Raw genomic sequence first — 21235 nt, 5'->3', positions numbered from 1 at the left:
GAAATTCATTCTTGTTGATGATGCCTAGTCAATTAATCCATTAGTCAGTCGACAGGAAACTCTCAGCAGCTGATCAATTTCTATTAATTGTTAAATATTGATTGATTGTTCAAAGAGTCGAGTGAAGTGGAAAATCTGAAGGTGTGTTTGTGTGTCAGTATGTACTTCAGCTCAGTGAATGCTGGGATATGCTCCAGCACCGTGTGTGACCCTGAACATAATAAGTGGGTGTAGATCACTGACAGAATAAAGAATGGACAGCAGTACGCGTGACATCGCCTGCAAGTTTCTGAAGAGCTGTTTTGAAGCTATGTTGGCCTGTCTCTGTCTAAAAAACAGGTGGACCATTAGCATACCTGAGGCGGGCCGAATCACCCCTGGGTGCTCAAACAAGCCACCTGTCAATCACATGCTGTTAATTCTGCATAACTTTAAGCCTTAATATAATTTGAATGGGTGAGTTAAATAGAAATTCAGCCTCAGTACAGTTTTCATAAATCAGGAAATTAGCTATAGAGACCAAAACAGTTTTTTGTACCAGGCTGTAAACATGTTTATTTCTGCTGTAAAGTTGGACATTTAAACGTGGGCACTCATGGAGATCGACTTGTTCCGTAGCCAGTTTCAAATGGACGTTTGAGGAACTGCAGTTTTTTGCCACATAGGTTGCCGCTTGGTGGAGATGGTTGAATTGTCATTTATTTTTATAGACCGATATATTTACCTATAATATTGTTATGTACTGTACAACATCTGTAGCATGTCTGTCACTCTCACTCTGTTGCTCCTCTTCAGCGTTTGTTTTTGTGGAGTTTTCCCTTAAGGTGTGTCTTTGAGGCAGGCGTTACAGTAAGAATCATTATCATGTGGCTGTTTTCCAGTACTGTATGCATCACATGATGAAAAAATATGAACATAAAACGTCACTTCATAGCAATGACTTGCATGTTACGTTAAGAATTCCAGGACTTTATATTTTTTGCTGAGATTTTTGGCCTTTTATGCCTTTATTGATAGTACAGCTGAAGATAGACAGACAGGAAGCAGGGGGCAGAAAGAGGGGGAGTGACACGCAGTAAATTAGCCGTCCGATGCGGGATTTGAACCGGGGACATCTGCAGCAAAGACTATAGCCTCCACACACGGGGCGGCCGCTTAACCCACTACGCTACCGACCGCCCCTATTCTTTGCTGAGATTTGAGTTACAATCTGGCAAGTTCAGAAAAAAGTAAAAAAATTGAGAAAAGTCTGAAAAAACAACAGAACGTTGTGCATTAGATCCTATTACTCACCCAGTAAACACAAGATTTATCTTGTGACCCTTTCAATGGATTTTTTACACACAAGTTGAAAAACACTGTTACATATTATATAGACGATTTATGGCCTGTAGGGAAAAGAGTATGTTTTAATAGGGTTGCAGCGGTATGAGATAACTGTGTCAACCGTCTCAATGGTGTGATGACCGTCAATTTCCATGGGATGTACAATAGTATATTGCTAACTTAGTTTTTAAAGCTCCAGCGTGTAACATTTAAGCGGATCTATTGGCAGAAATGTTTTGATTCGTTTTTGTATAATCAGCTGAAAATAAGCAGCTCCTTTTACACGGACTGCCTTGTTTCTACAGTAGAGAACACACATAAATCAAACGCTGGCTCTAGAGAGGGCCTTTTACATTTTTTTTTGCGAGTGTCATGGTCATACTTTCTCCTCCACTCTTGAAAGGAGAAAGAAGAGGATGAGGCGAAGGGTATTCAGTTTCCTCAATGCGAGATGGCACTAAATCCTACACACACACAGGACCTTTTAGAGCTCTAAGCGACATGTTTTTGTCAAAATATATCACATTATGAGCTAAAATCCCAAACACTTGATGATGTAACTCAGACTCTGAGGGTTCGCCCTGTTACTGAAAGGAAACACTAGCGGTGGCACGGTCACTTCGCGTCAACAGGAAATAACAAATCAGTCCGATGTGTGCTCCATCCCGAGAAAGTTACACTCAAGGTTAATATTTATTGTCCTCTCCCGTCTGTTTGGTGTAAAACGTGACAGATCTGCCAGGTGGAAATATCAAATACTAAAAGCAAACGTTCAAACAAGCCTGAGTTTCACAGTGCAGTTCCAATACAAAACTTTAATATTTGTCTTGTAAGCCAACACTTATCAGCGCTGCGAGGTTTATGGCAACAAGTAAACATGAAGAATCGTGTCAAAGGTCACCGCTGAGCTTTCTCTGGAAAGCGAACAGGATGAGAGCGGGCTGCTTCAGGATGTGAGGCTTCCAGCTGCCTCTGTTTAAAGGGTCTATTTAACCCTCAGCGCACACACACACACACACACACACACACACACACTCAAAGACAAACCAGCCCTCAAACACATCGCCTGGATTTCACTGTAAACAACTATTTCATATTCTTCTTTTCTCCCCACCACGTAAATTTTTAAATGTATCCCCCCCCCCCCCCACACACACACACACACACACACACACACACACTACTGTAGGCTTGTCTGTTGCAGCCACAGCGCTCCATTTTCTGCACGGTGCTTCAGAAACCACACTGTTCTTGAAGCTTGACTTCACTCCAAGCATATCTGACTTCTTTGTCTGATGGAATGTGACAAGAATCAGATATTTATTTTCCTCCACTTTTTAGTCCCGAGGGTTTTTCTTTTTTTTCCGAAGCATATTATGTGTGTGTGTGTGTGTGTGTGTGTGTGTGTGGATGAAGGGCCTGTCCTTGAAGTCTCTCGTCAGGAGCATTTTTATATTCTGGAGAACAAACAGTGTTGCTTGGAGTATGAACAGTGTTGCAAAATGCACGAGCGGTGCAACATTTCAACTTGTTGCAGACTTTTCTCGTCAGCTGCTTGTTCAGTCAGCAAACAACTCTAATACGTTTTTGGGTTTTTTTAAAGCTGACTGTCCACGTTTGTAATTTCCGAGTGACCGGATCAGATTTGTGTGTGTGCGTGTGTGTGTAGACACTGTAATCATTTGCAGGCGTGTTCATGCTGACTGAAGGCAAGTTTTCCATCCAGAGTCTTTGCAGGCCAGAAACATGAAGTCTGGCTCACGCTCATTTGGAAATTTTTATTGATTTTTTTTTTTCTTCTTCTTTTTCTTCTTTTTCTTTTCAGTGAGGTGTTTTTCTTTTCCAGTGTACAACTAGAGAACAGGGATTAAAACCTCTGTCCATCATCTCTGCTCTGACACGCGATGATGATTCATTTCAAGATCAGGTTCAAATTTGCACTGGATCCTTGGGCTCCTGTACTAAGGCTGAGTTCTTGCCATAGTTGCACAGGTTTAGTCCCACAGTAGTCTGCTGCAAGCATTTCCCTCTCTTAAGCTGTCTGTTGAATAAAGGCAAAAAAAAAATAGATGCTATGGTATTTTTCCTTAATAGACTTGAATAAAACATCTTCTGTTACACTTTGTGCAACAAAATAGATTAAAGCCACCTGCCTGTGGATCATATTCTGATTTTAGGGTGCACAATATCTCAGCCATCCTATCAGTATTGGGGCTGATGTCAACATTATTACATAGTTTATATAACTAACCATTTTTCTGACTCTCTGTTGTTCAAAACTCGAGACTCGAACTTTGACTTCAGAAACTGACATTTCTTACTAGTCTGACATTTTATATACCGTAACCTAAACAATCAATAGATGGTACTTGGTGGCTACAAATAACTATAATATTAATAATTTTCAGTTTGAAAGTGATCAAGTTAGAAGTTTCACTTCTCCTTCCAGTCACCTGTGATGTTGACGGTCTTATCTTCCTGTTGCACGTTGCCCTGAAAGCTGCCGTGGACACCTGAACTGTAACACCGCCTCATCCTCATTTCGAAGCAGCGTGCCACCAGACAAGATCACACCGCACACCGAGAGCAGTAATGACAGTTGACGGTCACGTGCTGCAGAACAAAAAAAGGGACGTGTTGCGTACCTGTACCACCCGTCCTGTCTTTGTCCCACGCCACAGGAAGCGGACCCGCAGGTTACAGTCTGGCTTCCTGTCCTGGCTTGGTATCTGTAGAGGAGGAAGGGAGGAGTGGAGGGGGGAGGGGGTTGGTCTTGTAGAGCCCTATGAAGAGCCGGCTTTGCCTCCCTGTTTCCATGACAACGGCTCTCCTACAGTATTCAGCCGTGGGACGGCCTCTGCATTTGAAAGCAGTTCCCAGTGGCGTCTCAGGCCCTCTCGCTCTTTTTTTTTTCTTTCAACTGCGCCTCTCTTCTCCTTCTTCCTCTACTGTCTCTGTGTTTTTAAGAGCAAGCAGCACTTCATCCTTGAATCGCTGTTGTACTTTTCAAATCTTGACGTCGAACACCATTTGCATTTGAATCAGGGCCGAAGTCTGCCTTTGTGCCTTGTTGAAATTCCCAAAGACTACATGTCTTGTGACCAGCACATACTTAAAATATTTAGACCGTCTGTCTTGTAAATATTCTCCACATGGGAGAAAGAAAGGCAGAGTGAGTGAGCAACGATGCTGTTTTGCTCATTTTGAAGGATCATCGGGTTTCATTTTGCAATCCCCAAAGACATGGTTAATATTTACACTGCGTGGTTGTTGACATTCAGTTTAGTTTTGTACATTTGCACGATGATGAAACACAAAAGCAAAGTAGCCGAAGCAGCGCTGAAGTGAAAACCGACCGCATGAGTCGTGCGATAGGTGAGATAAAGAACCCTCAGGCTTTCAAAAACAAAGTAAAGACACGTTTCACAGCTCTGAGGCAGTCGTCTTTTTTTTTTTTTTCAGGTCATAGCAAACTTACTTCCTTTCTCTCGCCGTTCCAGCCATTTGGGGTAAAAGCTGTGTGACCTACATACGACAATGTTGGCTAGAAATCTCTTTTTTTTTTGTTGTTTTGAGAGTTCGCAGGAGGTTGTTTGAGCCTTCAGGTTCAGGCTGCGGAGATGATAAAGAAAATGTGCAGTCCATTTGAAGGGGATGGATGTTTCTGATGCAGTCCTGCTGCTGCGGGGAAACCCTCACCTACATACAGCAGAAAAAAAAAACCTCCAATGCAGACCGAGAACAGTCAGTTAAATGTGAAGATGAACGCTCTTTAAAGGTTTAGTTTCTCTTTAAATGCAGCTGTGGTAGCGCGGTAGTTTCCACAGAGCAGGAGTTTGATCGAGGTGTTGCAGCGTGTTTGCCAAGGTGCAAAGAAAACTCATATTTTGGAAATTGAATCAGTATTGTGTCACCTAAATCTGAAACTTGAATCAAACTTGACGTGAGTGAAGCACGAGGCATGATATACTTGCTTTTTAGAGGCTGCAAAACGAGCATCATCACACACTCGTACCTAGAGGACTTAAAAATGAAATAAAAAACAAAAAGTAATTTACTAGACAATTGATAAATTACCTGGTAATTAGACTTTAGGAATGCGTTACCTGTTGTCAGATTAGACTGTCAAAGGTAGGACAGCTGACTGAAGGTCACTGAGCTGCGGACAGATTCATATGAGCGTCACTCACAGTGTAAGTGTGACTTCTGCATGTGTAATATGGTCATCTGTGACATTTTCATATTCATCGGCTGTGTTTAGTGACTCATCTTAAAAGCTTTAACATTTACTGCTAAATGCTAGATGGCTCTATAGTTCCTCAATGGGATAAAAAATCTCCACTGTGAGTTGTTTTCACCCACTGTTGGACACAACAACCTCTGGATTTACCTTAAAATAGACACAAATATATTAGTTAGCTGTACAGTGTGCACATGACATATCATTTACCATCAGTAGTGACATGCTAGAGTAGGTTCGAACAGCCGCTGTACCATATTAGTTTAGGATAACCAAACCGTAACTCAAAATAACACTGGGACAAAACAACCCCTTGTCTGAGGTACTGGTACTGGGTAAAGTTCACCCAGTGTTGTGTTGGTGATATGTTGCCCCAGTGTGTTTTAGTGTGTTAAACCTGTTTACAAAATTAGCAGAGGACGTGGCTCGTGTTCTTTCAGGAAGCTCGAGTAGTTAGTAGTTAGTAGTTAGTGCGGACATAACTATAATTCTGTTATCTTGCAAAACTTCCAAAGCAACATTTTGAGTGTTTTAAAACCTACAGCCACTGTTTGCAAGCTACCACTTTTCTTCTTTCCTGCCTCACACTGGCACGTCGTCCTGTTTCTTTGTTTCTTTGGTGCATTATCACCCACAATCGGTGGAATAGTGTGAAAGCATTGGCAGCAATAAATATTGCATCAAGTGTGCGCTCGTGTGCGTCCATGTGCGTCCTCATATGAGACTAGTAGAGCATGAGAAACAAACCAAACATTGCTCCATAGCGCCACGGGGTATGTTTTTAAAGAGGCTGTGTTCACATTTAAAAAATAGTATGTGACTCAAGATTAAGCAAGCATGGACAGCAAACAGGCAAAATACCATCTGAGTGCCACCTGACGAAAGGCAAAATTTGAATGTCATAAATCTCTGGGAGGAGATGAAGTAAAAACTTAAAAGATGGCACAGAACTGTGGACACTGTTTGAATCTGTGACAGGACTTTCTCAACACCATCAAAGATTTAATAACACTTAATCGAAAGGCATTGCGTCAGCATCCTGGCAGCTTTACCGGTCACTTTCACTGTCCCTGCAGATATTCATAAAAAGAAAACAATTTTCAGATGAGGGCTGGAAATCAGCCAGAACGTCTGCTTTCGCATCTTACCAGCAACATTAATGAGCGGGGAGGCTGAATCATACATCAGCCTCAGAAGCAGTCACCCTGCTTCATCTTTAATGGGCTCACACAGACAGTCTGGCACTACAGGAGCAAAACAGAGCCGGCCCTTCTCTGTTGATTAAATCGCTGCAGCATAATGAAGCAGAAGAGAAAGAGAGTCAGACGGCAACTCAGAAACCTTCTGTGTACCTGCTGAATTTCATTTGGCAAAAGGTTTTTTCTCTCTTTTTTTTTTTTTTTTTTTTTGATCTGGCAGATGCGTATAAGTCTGAGCACTTGAGTCTGAACGTTAGAGAGAAGAGAGAGAAAGCAAACACACTGCGGTCGTGGCATAACAGCTGGAGCTGTTGGGCAATACCTCCAGAAGACGGAAAGACAAGAGTGCAGCTGCTAAGACGTTCCCTGGTGAGGAAAGGAAGGGACAGGGGAGGAGGAGGATAAGAACGAGGGGAAGAAAGACGAGAAGAGGAAGAGGGAGGGAAACGAGGGGAGTGCTGGTGGCTGGGAAGGAGAGGAGGAGGAGGAGGAGGTGGAGGGGTTCCTCTTTTTTCTCTAAGACGGATTCCTCGCAGTCTTTGGCGAGAGGCAGAGCGAGCGAGCAGCCAGCTTTGGGAGTTCCTTCTCGATTTTATTATTTTTTTTTCTTGTTTTATTTTATTTCTTTATTTTTATTTTTTTTTTGCGGCGTGTATGCTTGATTTGCAAGCGGTACAGCGGAGGCAGCAGCAGCAGCAGCAGCGCTGCGTTCAGTGTGGAGCATGGAAACCAAGTCCCTGTTCAACCTGCACAGAGCCCTCGCTCAGCCCGTTAAGATGTGCATGTTTGATTTCCCCGTCACCATACTGGACGATCTGGTGAGCTCCAGCGCCACATCACACGGTGTGTGTGCATGTGTGTGTGTGTGTGTGTGTGTACATATTCATGCATGTGTGTTTGTGTGAGTGCATTCATATATATATATGTATGTATGCATGTGTGCATGTATTAAATTGTATTTTCAAGTGTGTGTGCCAAGTGTGGGTATATGCCCATTTATGTCTGTGTTCTGTGGTTGTGTGTGTTTCTCTGCACTCATACTGTATGCTGCAGAGTATATTTAAGTATTTATTATGTGTGGATGGCATCACATGTATATTTCAATGAATCTTTAGCAGACATGACACAAACTATTACGGTATATAATGAAAGTAGACAGCGGAATAATATCCAGATATTCCAAGAAGACCCCTAAGTGTGTGTGTGTGTGTGTGTGTGTGTGTGTTTGTGTGCCCAGTTGTTTGCTTGTGTGTTTCACAGTTTGAAGCTCTTCATGTGCAGCACGTGTGTGTTTGTGTGTACATGTCAGCGTGTCCGTGCGGGCCTGTGTGTTTATTTGTGCACTTGGACAAATGTAAATGAATACCGTAATGTTTGTGTGTGAGCCGGTTATATATGCGTTGTTTATTATTTGTGTGGTTTATAGTGTAAACTTGATCACGGCTTTATCTTTGTACATTTGTTTCCTGCTCTGGTCTCGAGGAGAGAAGTACTTTCACTGTAACAGTTAGGACTCATAAACAAAGGTCACATCACATGACCCACTAGTAGTTTCAGAGGCAAACTTTATTTTTTTCTCCTCTGCTGTTCATCCGGTGACTTCTCATCTCGTCCCCGACTCATTTTGCCTTCAGGTCATTGAATTTGCTTGGATTTACTTCTTGCCTATCAGATTTCATAATGTGTCACCTCATGACAGTGAAATGTTGTTTTACAGGATCGTCTTTCTTTTGGTATCTGCCAAGTTTGTGTAGTTTGTGTAGTTTGTGTGTGTGTGTGTGTGTGTGTGTGTGTGTGTGTGTGTGTGTTGCAACTGCCACCAAACCCTGCACACCCAGGCGACCGTCTCCCTGCAGATGAGATATTTCGACATGTTTGGTCGTGTCTATAGTAATCCCACGGCGTCTAATGAATGTGTTTCCGTGTCAGCTTGTTAATAAATCTTGCTGCTGATCAACATTTCCTTTGTACCGGATATATCAGAAGCCTGATATTAAAGCAGCAGGGTTGTAGGCTCTTTATCTCTGACTGATACGCAATTTTTTTTCAGTGCTTTGTTTGAAACTGTTCTAATTGTTAATATTTTTTGAAACCTTTGGATCATTACATCTTCCGTTCTCGTATCCCCACCGAGCAATTTCCCTTTTATCACCCATTTAAATGATAATGGTTTATAGATTGATATAGAAGTCTGTGTTTTAGACTGTACCCTCTTATTTTATACATATATGATGTCACTTTTGATCTATATGTCAGTATATAAATGCAGAAGATGGATCATTCCCCTCAAGAATCTATGTTGACACTACTATCTTTTCAAAAGTATATGGACACCCGAGTGTACAAACTGTACTTGTAAGGAATGGAGCTGTTTTTCATGTTTTGGAGGACTCTGATCTGATGATATTTTAGATCCTGAGGGTTCATCCTGCTTTGTGTCAGTAGTTTGTGTTGACTTGACATGTCCCCGTGCACGATTCATAAAGGAACTGGTTTTGGTGTGGAAGAACCTGACCTCTGACCTCAACCCCATCCAACACCTTTGGGATGAACTGGAGCACTGAGCCAGAACTTATCACCCAACATCAGAGTTAGACTTCACTGAGCTCAGCTTATAACAATAAAAGCTGAGCTTATATTGTTATATAAAAAGTGCTCTGACAATAAAATTTAACTCGATTTGATGCTCTGCTGTTCTCAAACACACTCGGTGTCTCACGGCTGCAACACCTGATTGTGTTTCACGTGGCCTGAGTTCTTCTCTGAGGTCGGCTGAAGTCACCCTCTCTTTCTCCCCGCTGTCAGTCTGTTCATGTATCATGATTGGGTCTCGGCATACAGTCATTAAGAGCTGTTTATATTAAAAGGAAACTGTGAAAACACTTGTATAAAGTGCTCTGTGGCTGTGGAGGAGCGTTAACAAGTTGGAAAATAACAGCTGATGAAATCATAGTGAAGTCATCAGGGTTATCTCAGCTCTGGCATGGAGACTGCAAATTTATAACAGACATCCTTTGTTACCAACTGGGGATGTGTGTTAGTCAGGGAGAGAGGGTGTAATGAAAAGATCCCACTTGTGCATGATGGGAAATGTAGTATCATTGACCTGGTGCTTTGATTTTTAATATTCCTTTAACATCTGCATGTTCTTTGGCCTCAGTACTAAATGACTAGAGTACTTTTTAATACATGTCACAATATGTGAAATCGCATGTTAAAGACAGTGCATACACACACACGGGTACTGATTAGACTTCTGCTCAGGTTAACTGTCAGGTGAAGCTGCTGTGAAGTGTGTTTCCATCCACCCGTTTTAAAAAACCTGGTTTGGATCTTACAGTGTGATGGCTCTGGCTGTTGGGCAAAGAGAGTGGGCTGGGCTGAAGGAAGCCACTTATGGAGACTGACTCACTTCTGTAGCCATCCTCAAGCGGCCAGATGTAAGATTTGGAAAACAAATGAGTAGTCTATGAACATAATTTCTTGGAGACCGAGTGTCCATGTAACATTAGGATTGATTAAAGGTGTAATAGATGTGCCTTCCAGTGCCTTCATGTGATATTCCTAGAAGTATTTAGTGCCTCTCTTTTCATGCTTTTTAAAATAAAATGTTATAATCTTATCACTAGTATTTATATTAAAATGATTAGTCATGATTTTCATTTATATAATAATGAGTGTTTTTGTTATGGCAGTGTAAGATTAGGTTAGTTGGTATTATTGTTTGTTCTGTTTTGCTATTTCCCTTCATAATGTGGCATAGATTTGATTTAGTTTATTAATATTATCAAATAATACATTTATCTTTAAGTTAGAAGCCATCATGGCTGTCATCAAGAGTCTCTCCAGGCAGAACAGTTGTTTTTTGACACAGGTCAAAAAACAAGAAGGTGCAGAAATCTTGTGGACAACCATTGATGGTAAAAAAGTTTAACAGCAGCCAACTGTTCTCAGCTGCCAAGTGATCGAGCTGTCAAACCGTCGGTCGGCTCTAAAGGAAATGAAGCGACGCCTGCAGACTTGTTGATAATGTTCGCTGTGAACGCTCATTGAGTGTTGATTCTGTGTTCAAGTAGTTCATCGGAGACACCAGGCAACAAATAACAATGAGCATCACAAGTGGGGTATTGTGTTGCAGAATGTAATCAACAATTAAATCTGACTAAAAGAAGCAGTCATATTTTAATTTCTCATTTGTTGCCCAATCACACTCTTGGCCAGTGTTCAGGCTTCTTATTGTTTTTAATCCGTCAGTATGCAGATTGTCTTCCTTAGGCAGTTCGTGTACTGTTAGTCACTCATTCTTAGCTCCCACTTGGTCCCTAAAGCCCCTGCAGGTACCCGCAACAGGCAACCAAGTCCAAAGGGGCAAAAGCAGGCAGGCTAAAGTCTGAAAAAAAGAGCAGACGAGGGTAAAAAAAAACATGGTGGGTAGGATAACGAGGCGGAAGGCTGGAAGCTATGGCTTGGATAGCACAGTAGATAGTTCTGCAGGGAACAATAGCTTAAGGGCAGGTACGTGTACAGCGATACTGATGAGGGAATTGGGAACAAGTGGGCAGGTGGATGTGGAGGTAGAAATGTGGGAACACACTGGGGACAACTACTGGACTGGCAGGCGGGAGGGAAGATGCAAGCAACAGGCAGACGTGTAGAAGAGCAAAAAAAGGTCCTTGACATTTAGCTCCACTGTTTCTTCCTGTCTTAATGTTTTCCTGTCTAATATTTCTCTATTAAAAAAAAAAAAAAAAGGGGGGGGGACGACAGTAGCTCAGTCTGTAGGGAACTGGCTTGGGAACCCGAGAGTGGCCCGGCTCAAGTCCAACATGGACCAAAAGTATGGGGGGTGGACTGGTAGCTGGAGAGGAGCTAGTTCACCACCTGGGCACTGCTGAGTCCAAATTATTGCAAATTAGAGCTTTTTTTTTTCTTCATTTAATCATCACACAACCCCACAATGTGTACTGTGTGTGTATTGTGTTCTGTACTTCATGTTTTTGAATGCAGGACTCAAACTCGAAAAGGATTTGAATATTTCTTCCACTGCTGCTCTCCATGCAGTTTGGAGGACAGTTTTGTTTGTTGGAGAAACTTTGCATATGTGGTCGTTAAAATTGTGGAAGATAATTGAGGCGGCAGTGGGAATGACTGCAAGCAGAGATGCAGCCATTAATTTGTGCGGGCCCTGATGCCGACAGAAATATCTCACTTCAAAGACACAGAAAAAGAGAGAACGGACAACAACATCAAACAGCAACATTCAAATTTAATTGCATGAAATGAAAACATAAAAGTTGGTTAGACAGCTAAACAATACAGTGGATCAGTCAGTAATTTTATTTTATTCTTTTGACAGAACCAGTCCTCAGAGAGAGAGGCTGGTTTGTTTCTCATCCTGGGCGACGGTTGTCAGGTTGCCTCAGAGCAGAGCTGCTCTCCCAGTGATCTCCCCGTTGGCATGAAAAAGTGTTTTTAAATGCCAGGACCTTGGAGGAGCACCTGAATGGATCTCTGCTTGCTAAAGTAATGGCACTGAATAAATCCAGAGGCTGTCGGCTGAGACAGCTTAGCTCAGAGCTGCTTTACTGTGTGTGAATGGGAAGCTTCTTCTTGTCTCTGTTTTGTTACTGGGAAACTGTCTCATGGGGTTTATTTCCCAGAGCAACAGGGCAACAGGGCAACACGGCGTCTGTCTGTCCGTAAAAGGAAAAATAAAATCTCTCCTCGGATACATGAAAGTCTGATCTGTGATGATAGCTTGTTCTCACTCAAAAAGAAGTCAGAGGTTCAACGTAGCTGTGCAGACACAGATAGATGACGCTCAGACAATTAGTCAATCAATCAGACAAATGTTGATAATCAAGTTGTTTTTCTTGTTTTCTTTTTCATATCTGACGGGTACACAAAGTTTACTGAAGATATTCAGTTACTGTTGGTCAAACATCAGACAGATCCAAAATAGATTTATTAATCTCATGTAGTATTATTTTGTTATTGCTGCTTCAATTCAAATTCTTCCATTTATTTATAGGTGTTGGTGACTGTTTTTATTATTACTTATTATTTCATGTGTAGAGTCATTTCAATTATTTATATTTGGCTTTATATTTATATAGCAGTTTCTTGTCTTATTGATACTGTGTGATTTGAAATAGTTGTTTTTATTGTGTGAACCCCTGGAAGACTAACGACCACGTTTGTGTCCAGTTAATGGAGATCCAAATAAAACCTTAGATTAAGATTAAAGCAGTTGTTTTCAGATTGATTTCTTCTATCAGTGTTGCTGTATCTAGTCCTGACAAATAACAGACTTTACTTTATTTGATGCAGAATGTGAATGATTCATTGCAAATCTCACACATCAGTGTCATTCTACCGACTTGCTCTCTTTCTTATTTGACAAAGCTGTAGAGCAGGTACACTGAGCTGACAGGCTGATTACATCTCTGAGCCTTTGGTCTGTAGTTTTAGGTTATTCCCTCCTTCAGTTACTCCTTCAGAGGAGTTTCACTGCCTCGTTTTTAGCTTTCATTTTCTGTTTGGTGGTCATAAAGCATCTGAGCACCACAGTGCTGCGGCATTCTTGTTCTTGTGAAGATTTGGCACCGTTACTGAGAGGTCTCACTTCACCTTTCACAGACATGGATTGACCTGCTGAGTTTCTGGAAACACATTTTCCTTTTTCCCAGCAAAAGTTAATTTTTTTCTAGTGTTGTTCCTCTCAGTTTGTTGACACAGCTGGTAAAGTAAATATGTATGAGGAGAGCGTCGACGGGGGGTCGGCCAATCTGTGATGAGGGGAGTGGGTGCTCTGGAGGCTTGCCGGTGGGATTTTGCTCCAGGAACGCTTAGATCCTGAGGCTTCTTGACTGGTTCTGTGCGAAGACGTAATGTTGTGCTGGAGCCCGTGGACCTGTGGACTGCTGGTCAGGACAGGTGTCTGCGAGGATTATTACCGGACGGTCAGGAGATCAGGGAGACAGGTTGGATTTATTTTATTTAGAATGTTAAGAGACTTGTGGTTTAGTGTCTCTAAGGTCACACTGATAAGGATTGTACTTGCGATTTTTTTTTTAGTCAGAACATTTTGTGTAAACCTAAAGGTCATCCTGCTGATTCCGGCCACAGTCACAGTTTGTTGTATTGATTGGTAAACCATGATACCATTTATCTGCTGATGAATTTGTAGTTCTAAAGGTTAATTTGACATTAGTATAAATCACTGACCAGTCTAGGTACTTTTCATTTGACTGGTTGATCAGACGATCAGGCAGATATGATTACGGTTGATAGAGATCTAGTTAGCCTTTAAATTTGAAGCAGATAGGCCGTCTCTTTTCTCGTTCAAATTATCGGCGTTTTTACTTTCAGAATTAGTGCTATCCGGTTCTGTGTACATAATGTGATATGTATGGGGTGTCCTGGAGGCCTAGCGGTTAAGATGCATATCATGTAATGCGATGTTCCCAGTCTGATTTTAGTTAGAGACCTTTGGTGCGTCTTATATGCTTCTCCCCCCTCATTTCCTGTCTGTATCTTTACTGTCCCTATCAAAACAAATACAAAGATGCAAAAATCTTAAAGAGAAAAAAAGAATCTGATTTTATGTATGTATAAGAAAATGATCTTTTGATGTGGTTAAATCTCAGGGACAGTGAGCAGCAGACCTCACATGCCCTGCAGGTTTTATTATTTGTCAGGTCTGTGTAGTCTGACTGACTGGATACTTAAAGTCAGGTTATCTGCCAATAACTAGTCCTCAGGCTCTCTTTTCTGGAGTTTAAAATCTATATAACAGCTGCTTCAATGTGTGAAAGTCATTTGGATTAATCAGACAATATTATACGTCAGCTGTGCAGTGGTGCTAAAAATTGAGGCACCCATTTGCCATGACTCAATAACTTAACTTTTAATGGCTGGAAGAAACTGTGAATTTTGTAATAACTGGGATAAAGAAGCTGTATTTAATGTGGTGTGTGGTCGAGTCTGGTGGATTTCTTCATTAACTAACATCCTAATATGCTGGAACAGATCACAAGGTTGCTCACAGCTCTGATATTAGATCAAGAATTTCAGCCTGGGCATCACAAAAACATCACAAAATGCTGGTAAAAGCAGGGACACTCTTCAGTGAAAAGACTCCTGCATCACAATGCGTCGTGTCTGCAGTGGAAGGACACAATAGATGCTTCCCTGACTATAATCTGACTCCATTAAGCGCCATTACAGCGTTCTGTCTTTGACACGAAACAGCACAGGGGCTTGACCTCAACTGTCTGTCCTTGTTAAGAGCTGTCAAACTGAGACAACGGGAAGAGCGGCAGGCCAAACGTTTCTCTGCCCACGTCATGCTGGCTCTGGCCAACAGATTCTAAAACTAATATAACATTTTTTTTACAGGTCTAAATGATCTGTGAGAACTCTGTGAACTGCTGTCCAATCAGAGACCATCAGATAGGAGGGAATCTAGTTCCCAGTTAAAGGCAAATGTATGATTTCTGGGAAATATAGAAAAATGGACTGAATAATTGACGACATGTTTGGGTTTAGAAAATGACTGAATTCATCTTGAGGATTCATGAAATGTTCATGAATCTTTGTTGCATGTTATGCCACCTCTCTCCCTACTTTCCCATCACTCATCAGCTGTCACTATTAAAATAAAGGTTAAAAGTATATAAATATCAATATAAAAATACAAATATCCCATACAAACAAAAACAAGGAGCTAAAAGAGGCTAAAGGGTTTAGAAAAGCTGTAGAGTTGTTTTTTGGTTCTCTGTGCTCTAGTTGCAAAGGAAAATGATAGCTCAAATACATCCCAGAAAAACATATTTTTGTTTTATGAGGAGAAAAAACCCTGCATAGTTATTTCTAGTTATATTTTTATAGTTATCCCGTGACTTCTTCGAAAGGATCTTCACAAGCATTCTTTTGTACATGCATCTATGATTTATAATCACTTTATTTATCATTTTATCAGCCTGTGTTTTTCCTCTTATGTAACTCTGTACTCTATCCATGTCTGGCACTCTCGTTGGCTTTTATTTGTTACAGCTTTATTGTTTGTGAAGCACTGGGGAACATTGTGCGCCTGGCAGTAGCCCAGTGCAACCACAGACCTCCAGCGCTGCCCAGTGAGCCTCCACTGGGGGTGAAGTGCCTTGCTGAACGGCACTCTGACAGGAGTTTCTGCATAGTTTGCCGTCATCTAGACTAAAATATCTTCCTGATGTCACTGCTCTGATTTGAACCGTAACCACGGCGTGATTGCTGACTGCTGATTGATTGAAATTGTTTAAACCTGGCCTCCTCATGTGCATTTGTCAAAGCCTTGCTGGGTGTGGTCGACGTCTTTAATTATGCTGCTTGGTATCTATTTGCGTACGCATCGGAGTAAAAGCTTGTGGGTTTTATATATATATATGTGAGAGAGAGAGAGAGACAGAGAGAGAGAGAGAGAGAGAGGTTAGCGTCACTCTCCTCAGGGAACAGTAAAACATGTCGGAACATCAGCCAGAGCCACGGCAGCAGCACAACAACATCCTCTGGTATTGATTTCCATGGATGATGGAAGCAGAGCTTTTGTTAAATCACAGCAGACTAAAAGTTGGCCGTCCCTTCGAGCTCTTAAGAGATTTCTGGGATTCAGCCCAAACGGGTTTCTCTGGAAGACGGATACCAGCGCTGATGTTTCTGCTAATGGCGAATATGTTCTGCCCCGTTTGTATATTTTGATGTTTAAGCACTCAAAATGCAAAAGTCAGTACTCAGTGTTTCATTTTCTCCTTATTTGCTTGAAAAATCTTCTGAAGCAGCATTTAGATTACAACTTTCACCCTCGGCTGTTTAAAACAACTCGTCTTTTCCTCTCACGCGGCATACTGCTCCGTGTATTTAAAAGAGTCGCGTCTCATGAGGTTGTATTTCTGGAGGACAGCGACCTTTTCCTTGGAGACGTGACAGGAAATCTCTCTCTGAAATCTGTCTTCAGCTCCAGGTTGTCCTTTCTCCTCGGGGTGTGAGGTGCACTGCAGTAAATCAGATTGCAGTTGGACTCTAAGTGTTGATGTTTACAAGTTGGCTGCATGTTAAAGTAGAAATGCCACATTGTGCTCATTAGGACACCAACAACGTTTGTGTCTTCAGTAATGGGCTTGGTGCTGAGAGCCACAGGAAGTCAGACAGATTTAGAGATGGTTTAACACACTTTTTTTTTTTTTTTTGTCTTTTCATAGCGATTGTAGACAATAAGAAAAGTCTAGCATAATACAATCCTTATCCTTTGAATGTAAAATAAAAAAGTTAATATTTTGGCTCTGATTTTGCAGCCTTGCTAGAAAGAATAATACTTAAGTCAGGAAAAAAAAGGCCCTTGATTTGGACAATAAGTCATGAACACACATTTACTTTTCATGGGTTATTACAAACATCAGACTTCTATTGCACATTTTTCCACATTTTATCTTTCCACACAGTCGAAATATGCTGTAAATTTAATTGGCCTATAACTTTTTGTCCAATTGTCTTCTTGCATGATGAAAGATGGACATTTAAAAATGATCTGACATTAAAATCGTGTAACACACACACATGCACACTGTCCGTGAGAAGCAGCTGCAGATTTAGTGAGTTATGAAGCGCAGCGGTTGATTATGAAGCCCGGTGATGAGAAAGGGCCAAAGAGGTCAAACATGTTTTGGGTTGCGTTGAGCTTCAGCTGGTGCAGCAGATGTTTTCGTTATATTGGCTCGATCACTTTCACACCTGTTGTTCCGGTTGTCGGTGTGAAAAAGCCAGCGTGGATTATGTTTCCTTCTCTTCCGGAAACATTTTGGAAACAGATAGACATTAATCAAAGATCAGCATTAATTAAATGTAAAGTAAAGGCCGGCAGTGTTTTGTTGATATATCTGCCTCTCATTTTAAACAGGCTAAATTAATCATGGTTTGTAATTATTTCAAAGGCTTGGCAAACATCTTATTAAGATGACAGATGTCTTAGTGTGGCGTAAGACATTTATTCATGACATCGGCCAGTAGGAGGCAGTGTTAGATGTCAAATCGACAGAGGCTCCCACTGCGAGGAGGCTCATGCAACACAGGACAGTACAATCCATCAAAAATACACAGGCTTGTATTTCAGTGATAATTCAGCTTACTGCAGTGAAAAACAGGACGTGGTGTGTGTCTGAGTTTTCTGGTAATTAAAATCATTTCTTTTAGTGGAGATCTTTGTGTTAAGGTGGTTTGTTGTATTTTATTTAACTCATTCCAACTTTTCAAACACAAGGCTTTGCTGCTTTGCTTTGTTCATTTAAATTAATATTTGATTATTAGACTGTGAGCCGATCAAAACAAAGACATCTGAAGCCATCACGGTGGGCTGTGGACACTTGTGACAGGCATTTTTTCACATTTTATAGATCAAATGATAAATTGGTTCTTAGGTAAAATAAATGGTCGATTCATTAAATATTAAAACTCGTTGTAACATTATTTAAGGGTCTACTCAGATGCTTTACTTTTTAGTTACTTTTTTAGTTATATTTCCATGATGTCAAAATACTCTCTCATTAGAGAGTGAGATGAATTATGTATTTAAAACATCAACCGACTAATCAATTATATTTCATATCTCTTATTTAATCTTATTATTTGCTAAATGCATTTAACATACCATTTTAAAATTATATCTAGTCAGTCTGCTTTACATAATGTGGAGTAGCTTTATATTTGATCATAAATTCAATAAAGATACAGTTTCCTGGAAAGTGTATCGAGTCGTGCTTGAGTAAATGCACTGAGCTGCTTCTCTCTGTGTAGTCTTCGGAGTGTAAATGTGTGTTTTCATCAGACAGCAGAGACAATGAACTGTACATCAGTGTGTTTTCTTTTCCCATACCAGCCTGCTGCCATAGTGAAAGCAGAAACAACACGCTGCCATCATTTCCCATAGGCATGACATAAGAGTGGGGGAGTTTAGCGCTACCTTCAGGGACACCGCGTAGAGTTGTACTTTTTAGTATGCGTGTTGTAAATAGTAATGTAGCACACAGAATAGTCAAAGAAGGGGCTTTGGGACAAAAATATTTGTTTTGCTGGTGGACTCCAGTAAATGTCATATGATGTGCATTTACTTTTATGCTGGCGTACATGGCAGAAACAATAATAATACAAAAGTTCAAATAAATCGAAAGAACTTAAGTTATTTCAGTCCATAACAAAATACATTAACGATGTTATTGTTATTTCGATAATGAGCTTAATTAAGATCAATTAAGACTTAATTGCTCTCCAGGGAAATTGGCATGTCAGCAAACATCAGTAAGAATAAAGGTACAAATACAACATTGCACTCAGTAGGTTCGCTTTGTTATTTATCGTACAGTTATTTTATTTATATTCATGTTATAGCAGTAGCGTGAAATAATATTAAGTAACAGGGAATAGCTTGTTTTCTCAGAGTGAATATAGAAAGTGTTTTTAAAATGGTAATCCCCCGTTACATCCTCGGTTTATGATATTTCCGACGGCACTGAATGCAACACAGCCGTGGGGGCGGGGTTTAGAAAGCCCCCGTCTGAGTCATGCTTCTCCTAAGCGCTACGGACAGCAGCGATGATCCGCCACTGACGCTGGACCACAGACAGCAGGATTGACGCCTCGCTTTAGAAAACACCAGGAAAAGTCCGTGACAATGTCGCTACCGCTGCTGTGACTGAACACTCGGCTCCGCGGGCATCCATGGTCTATTTCTCGGGGATGCAAACCGAGGCGCACAGCGTCAAGCCGGGACAGCTGCTCGAGATGTTTGACTCGTCGTGGAGGGTGCGGAACATTTGGGACGGGGTGAGGCTGGAGGTGGTCGAAGACCCCAGCCCGGTGGTCCTGCACAGCTTTACACACCTGGACCCGGACCTGCCGCTGCTGGAGGTGAGGAGGAGGAGGAGGACGGGGAAAGTGGCAGGATACGGGGCTGAAGGAGGGTGAAGGGCAGGAAAGTGGCAGGATACGGGGCTGAAGGAGGGTGAAGGGCAGTCGGGGACGAGAGACGACTGAGGTCCGTTAGATGAGTCAATTTGTTGTGTTGTGATCACGAGGACGTTCAGGCAGATCCAGACTGGGTTTGAAGGACCAGGGTGGGGATCCTGGTTTGAACCTTAATTAATGAGACAATTATTAAATAAAAATCAATTAATTTAAGGCCAGTTAACATCTATATATAACATTTTTTAGGAGTATAAAAACTAAAAATACCCAGAGAGAGAGAGAGATCTCACTGTTGATTTGTCTTTGGATCTCTGTTAACTCCACCTTTAACCTTCAAAATAAACCGTTTTTTACATCGTTTAACAACTTAAGAACATCTGTACATATCCAAAATATACATAAAATTAGTTAATATGTCCAAGATGATGATTGTCTTATATATAATGTAATCTCACCTGAAGGCATGTAATAATCTTATATTTTTAATCCTTATTGTAATGATGTAGATGCTATTTAAACAGCTTATAAATGTCAAATGCTGAGTTGGTAGAAATGATGGGATCAGACTCTGTATGAGGTGCTTTAATGGACAGTAATAGAACAGACAAATTAATACTAAAAATTACTGACAGAATTATTGTGACTGTTATGACGGTCCTTAGACGTTGGCACAAGAGAGGATGACTTGCTTTTTTTCACCGGTTTCACTCCTCCCTATGCATGCACACATATTCAGTTCAATACTGAAAAGACGCCGACTGAAACCCTCCAGTGTAGGTGTCACTGAGTCAAGGCCTAACAAAACATAATAAAATACTAATAATTCTGATATTGAGAGCGGGTGATATGTTACTCATATCACAAATTGTTATTTCCTGCTATGTTCCACAGTCGTGTGAGCAGGTCGAGAAGCTGAGTACGTATGTACATAATATTGCATTATTGTGTGTGTGTGTGTGTGTGTGTAGTGGGGAGAATCCATCATAAATATGTAAATTCACAGCATCAATGACAGAAAACTATTTTTAACTGCAGTAATAATGAGAGATGAACAGTCTACAGCCATGCCATGTCATGGTGTTTTGGGCTCAGTACTAGGGCTGCAATTCAGGATTGTTTTCATTATCAAGTAATCTGTTCATAATTTTGTGGATTAAACTCTCTCTATTTATTTGGTTCATACAAATGTCAGAAAGTAAGAAAAAAAAAGAAAGAGAAACCTAATGCCTCAGGTGACGTTGCTTCTTTTGTCTGACCAACAGTCCGAAACCTTAACAGATTTAATTTACAGTGATTATAAAACTGTAGGAATTCTCAATAAGAGACGCTGGGACACGGAAATATTTGGTAATTGTGCTTGAAACATGTTAAATGCTAGGACCAGCATACTAACCCGTCTGTATTGATGTTAGATTTGGAAGTATTTGTCCAGAAACCAAAGCAATGGAAAGATAATGACCTGCGGATGATGCTAGAT

General features: G+C 41.0%; 1 protein-coding gene across 7 annotated transcripts in view; it reads left to right on the top strand.

Annotated features, from left to right (window-relative positions):
• Positions 1–21235, top strand: part of LOC104934922 (ral guanine nucleotide dissociation stimulator) — a 49327-nt gene that overhangs the window by 2642 nt on the left and 25450 nt on the right. The window contains exon 1 of one of the 7 annotated variants that reach the window (XM_027277529.1): positions 7242–7583. The exons of 1 other annotated variant lie outside the window; for it this stretch is intronic. In XM_027277529.1, the coding sequence (XP_027133330.1) occupies positions 7488–7583 (96 nt within the window). In that variant the 5' untranslated portion in view covers positions 7242–7487. Of the gene's footprint in view, positions 1–7241; positions 7584–13425; positions 13749–19319; positions 19702–21235 lie in introns of those variants that run through there. 5 more of the 7 variants (XM_027277530.1, XM_027277527.1, XM_010750693.3 and 2 more) reach the window with 5 other exon arrangements.

The sequence above is a fragment of the Larimichthys crocea genome, chromosome III (assembly GCF_000972845.2).
Source record: "Larimichthys crocea isolate SSNF chromosome III, L_crocea_2.0, whole genome shotgun sequence".
Taxonomy (NCBI): domain Eukaryota; kingdom Metazoa; phylum Chordata; class Actinopteri; family Sciaenidae; genus Larimichthys; species Larimichthys crocea.
The sequence above is the reverse complement of the archived record's forward strand: the minus strand, read 5'-3'. Positions and strand labels throughout refer to the sequence as shown.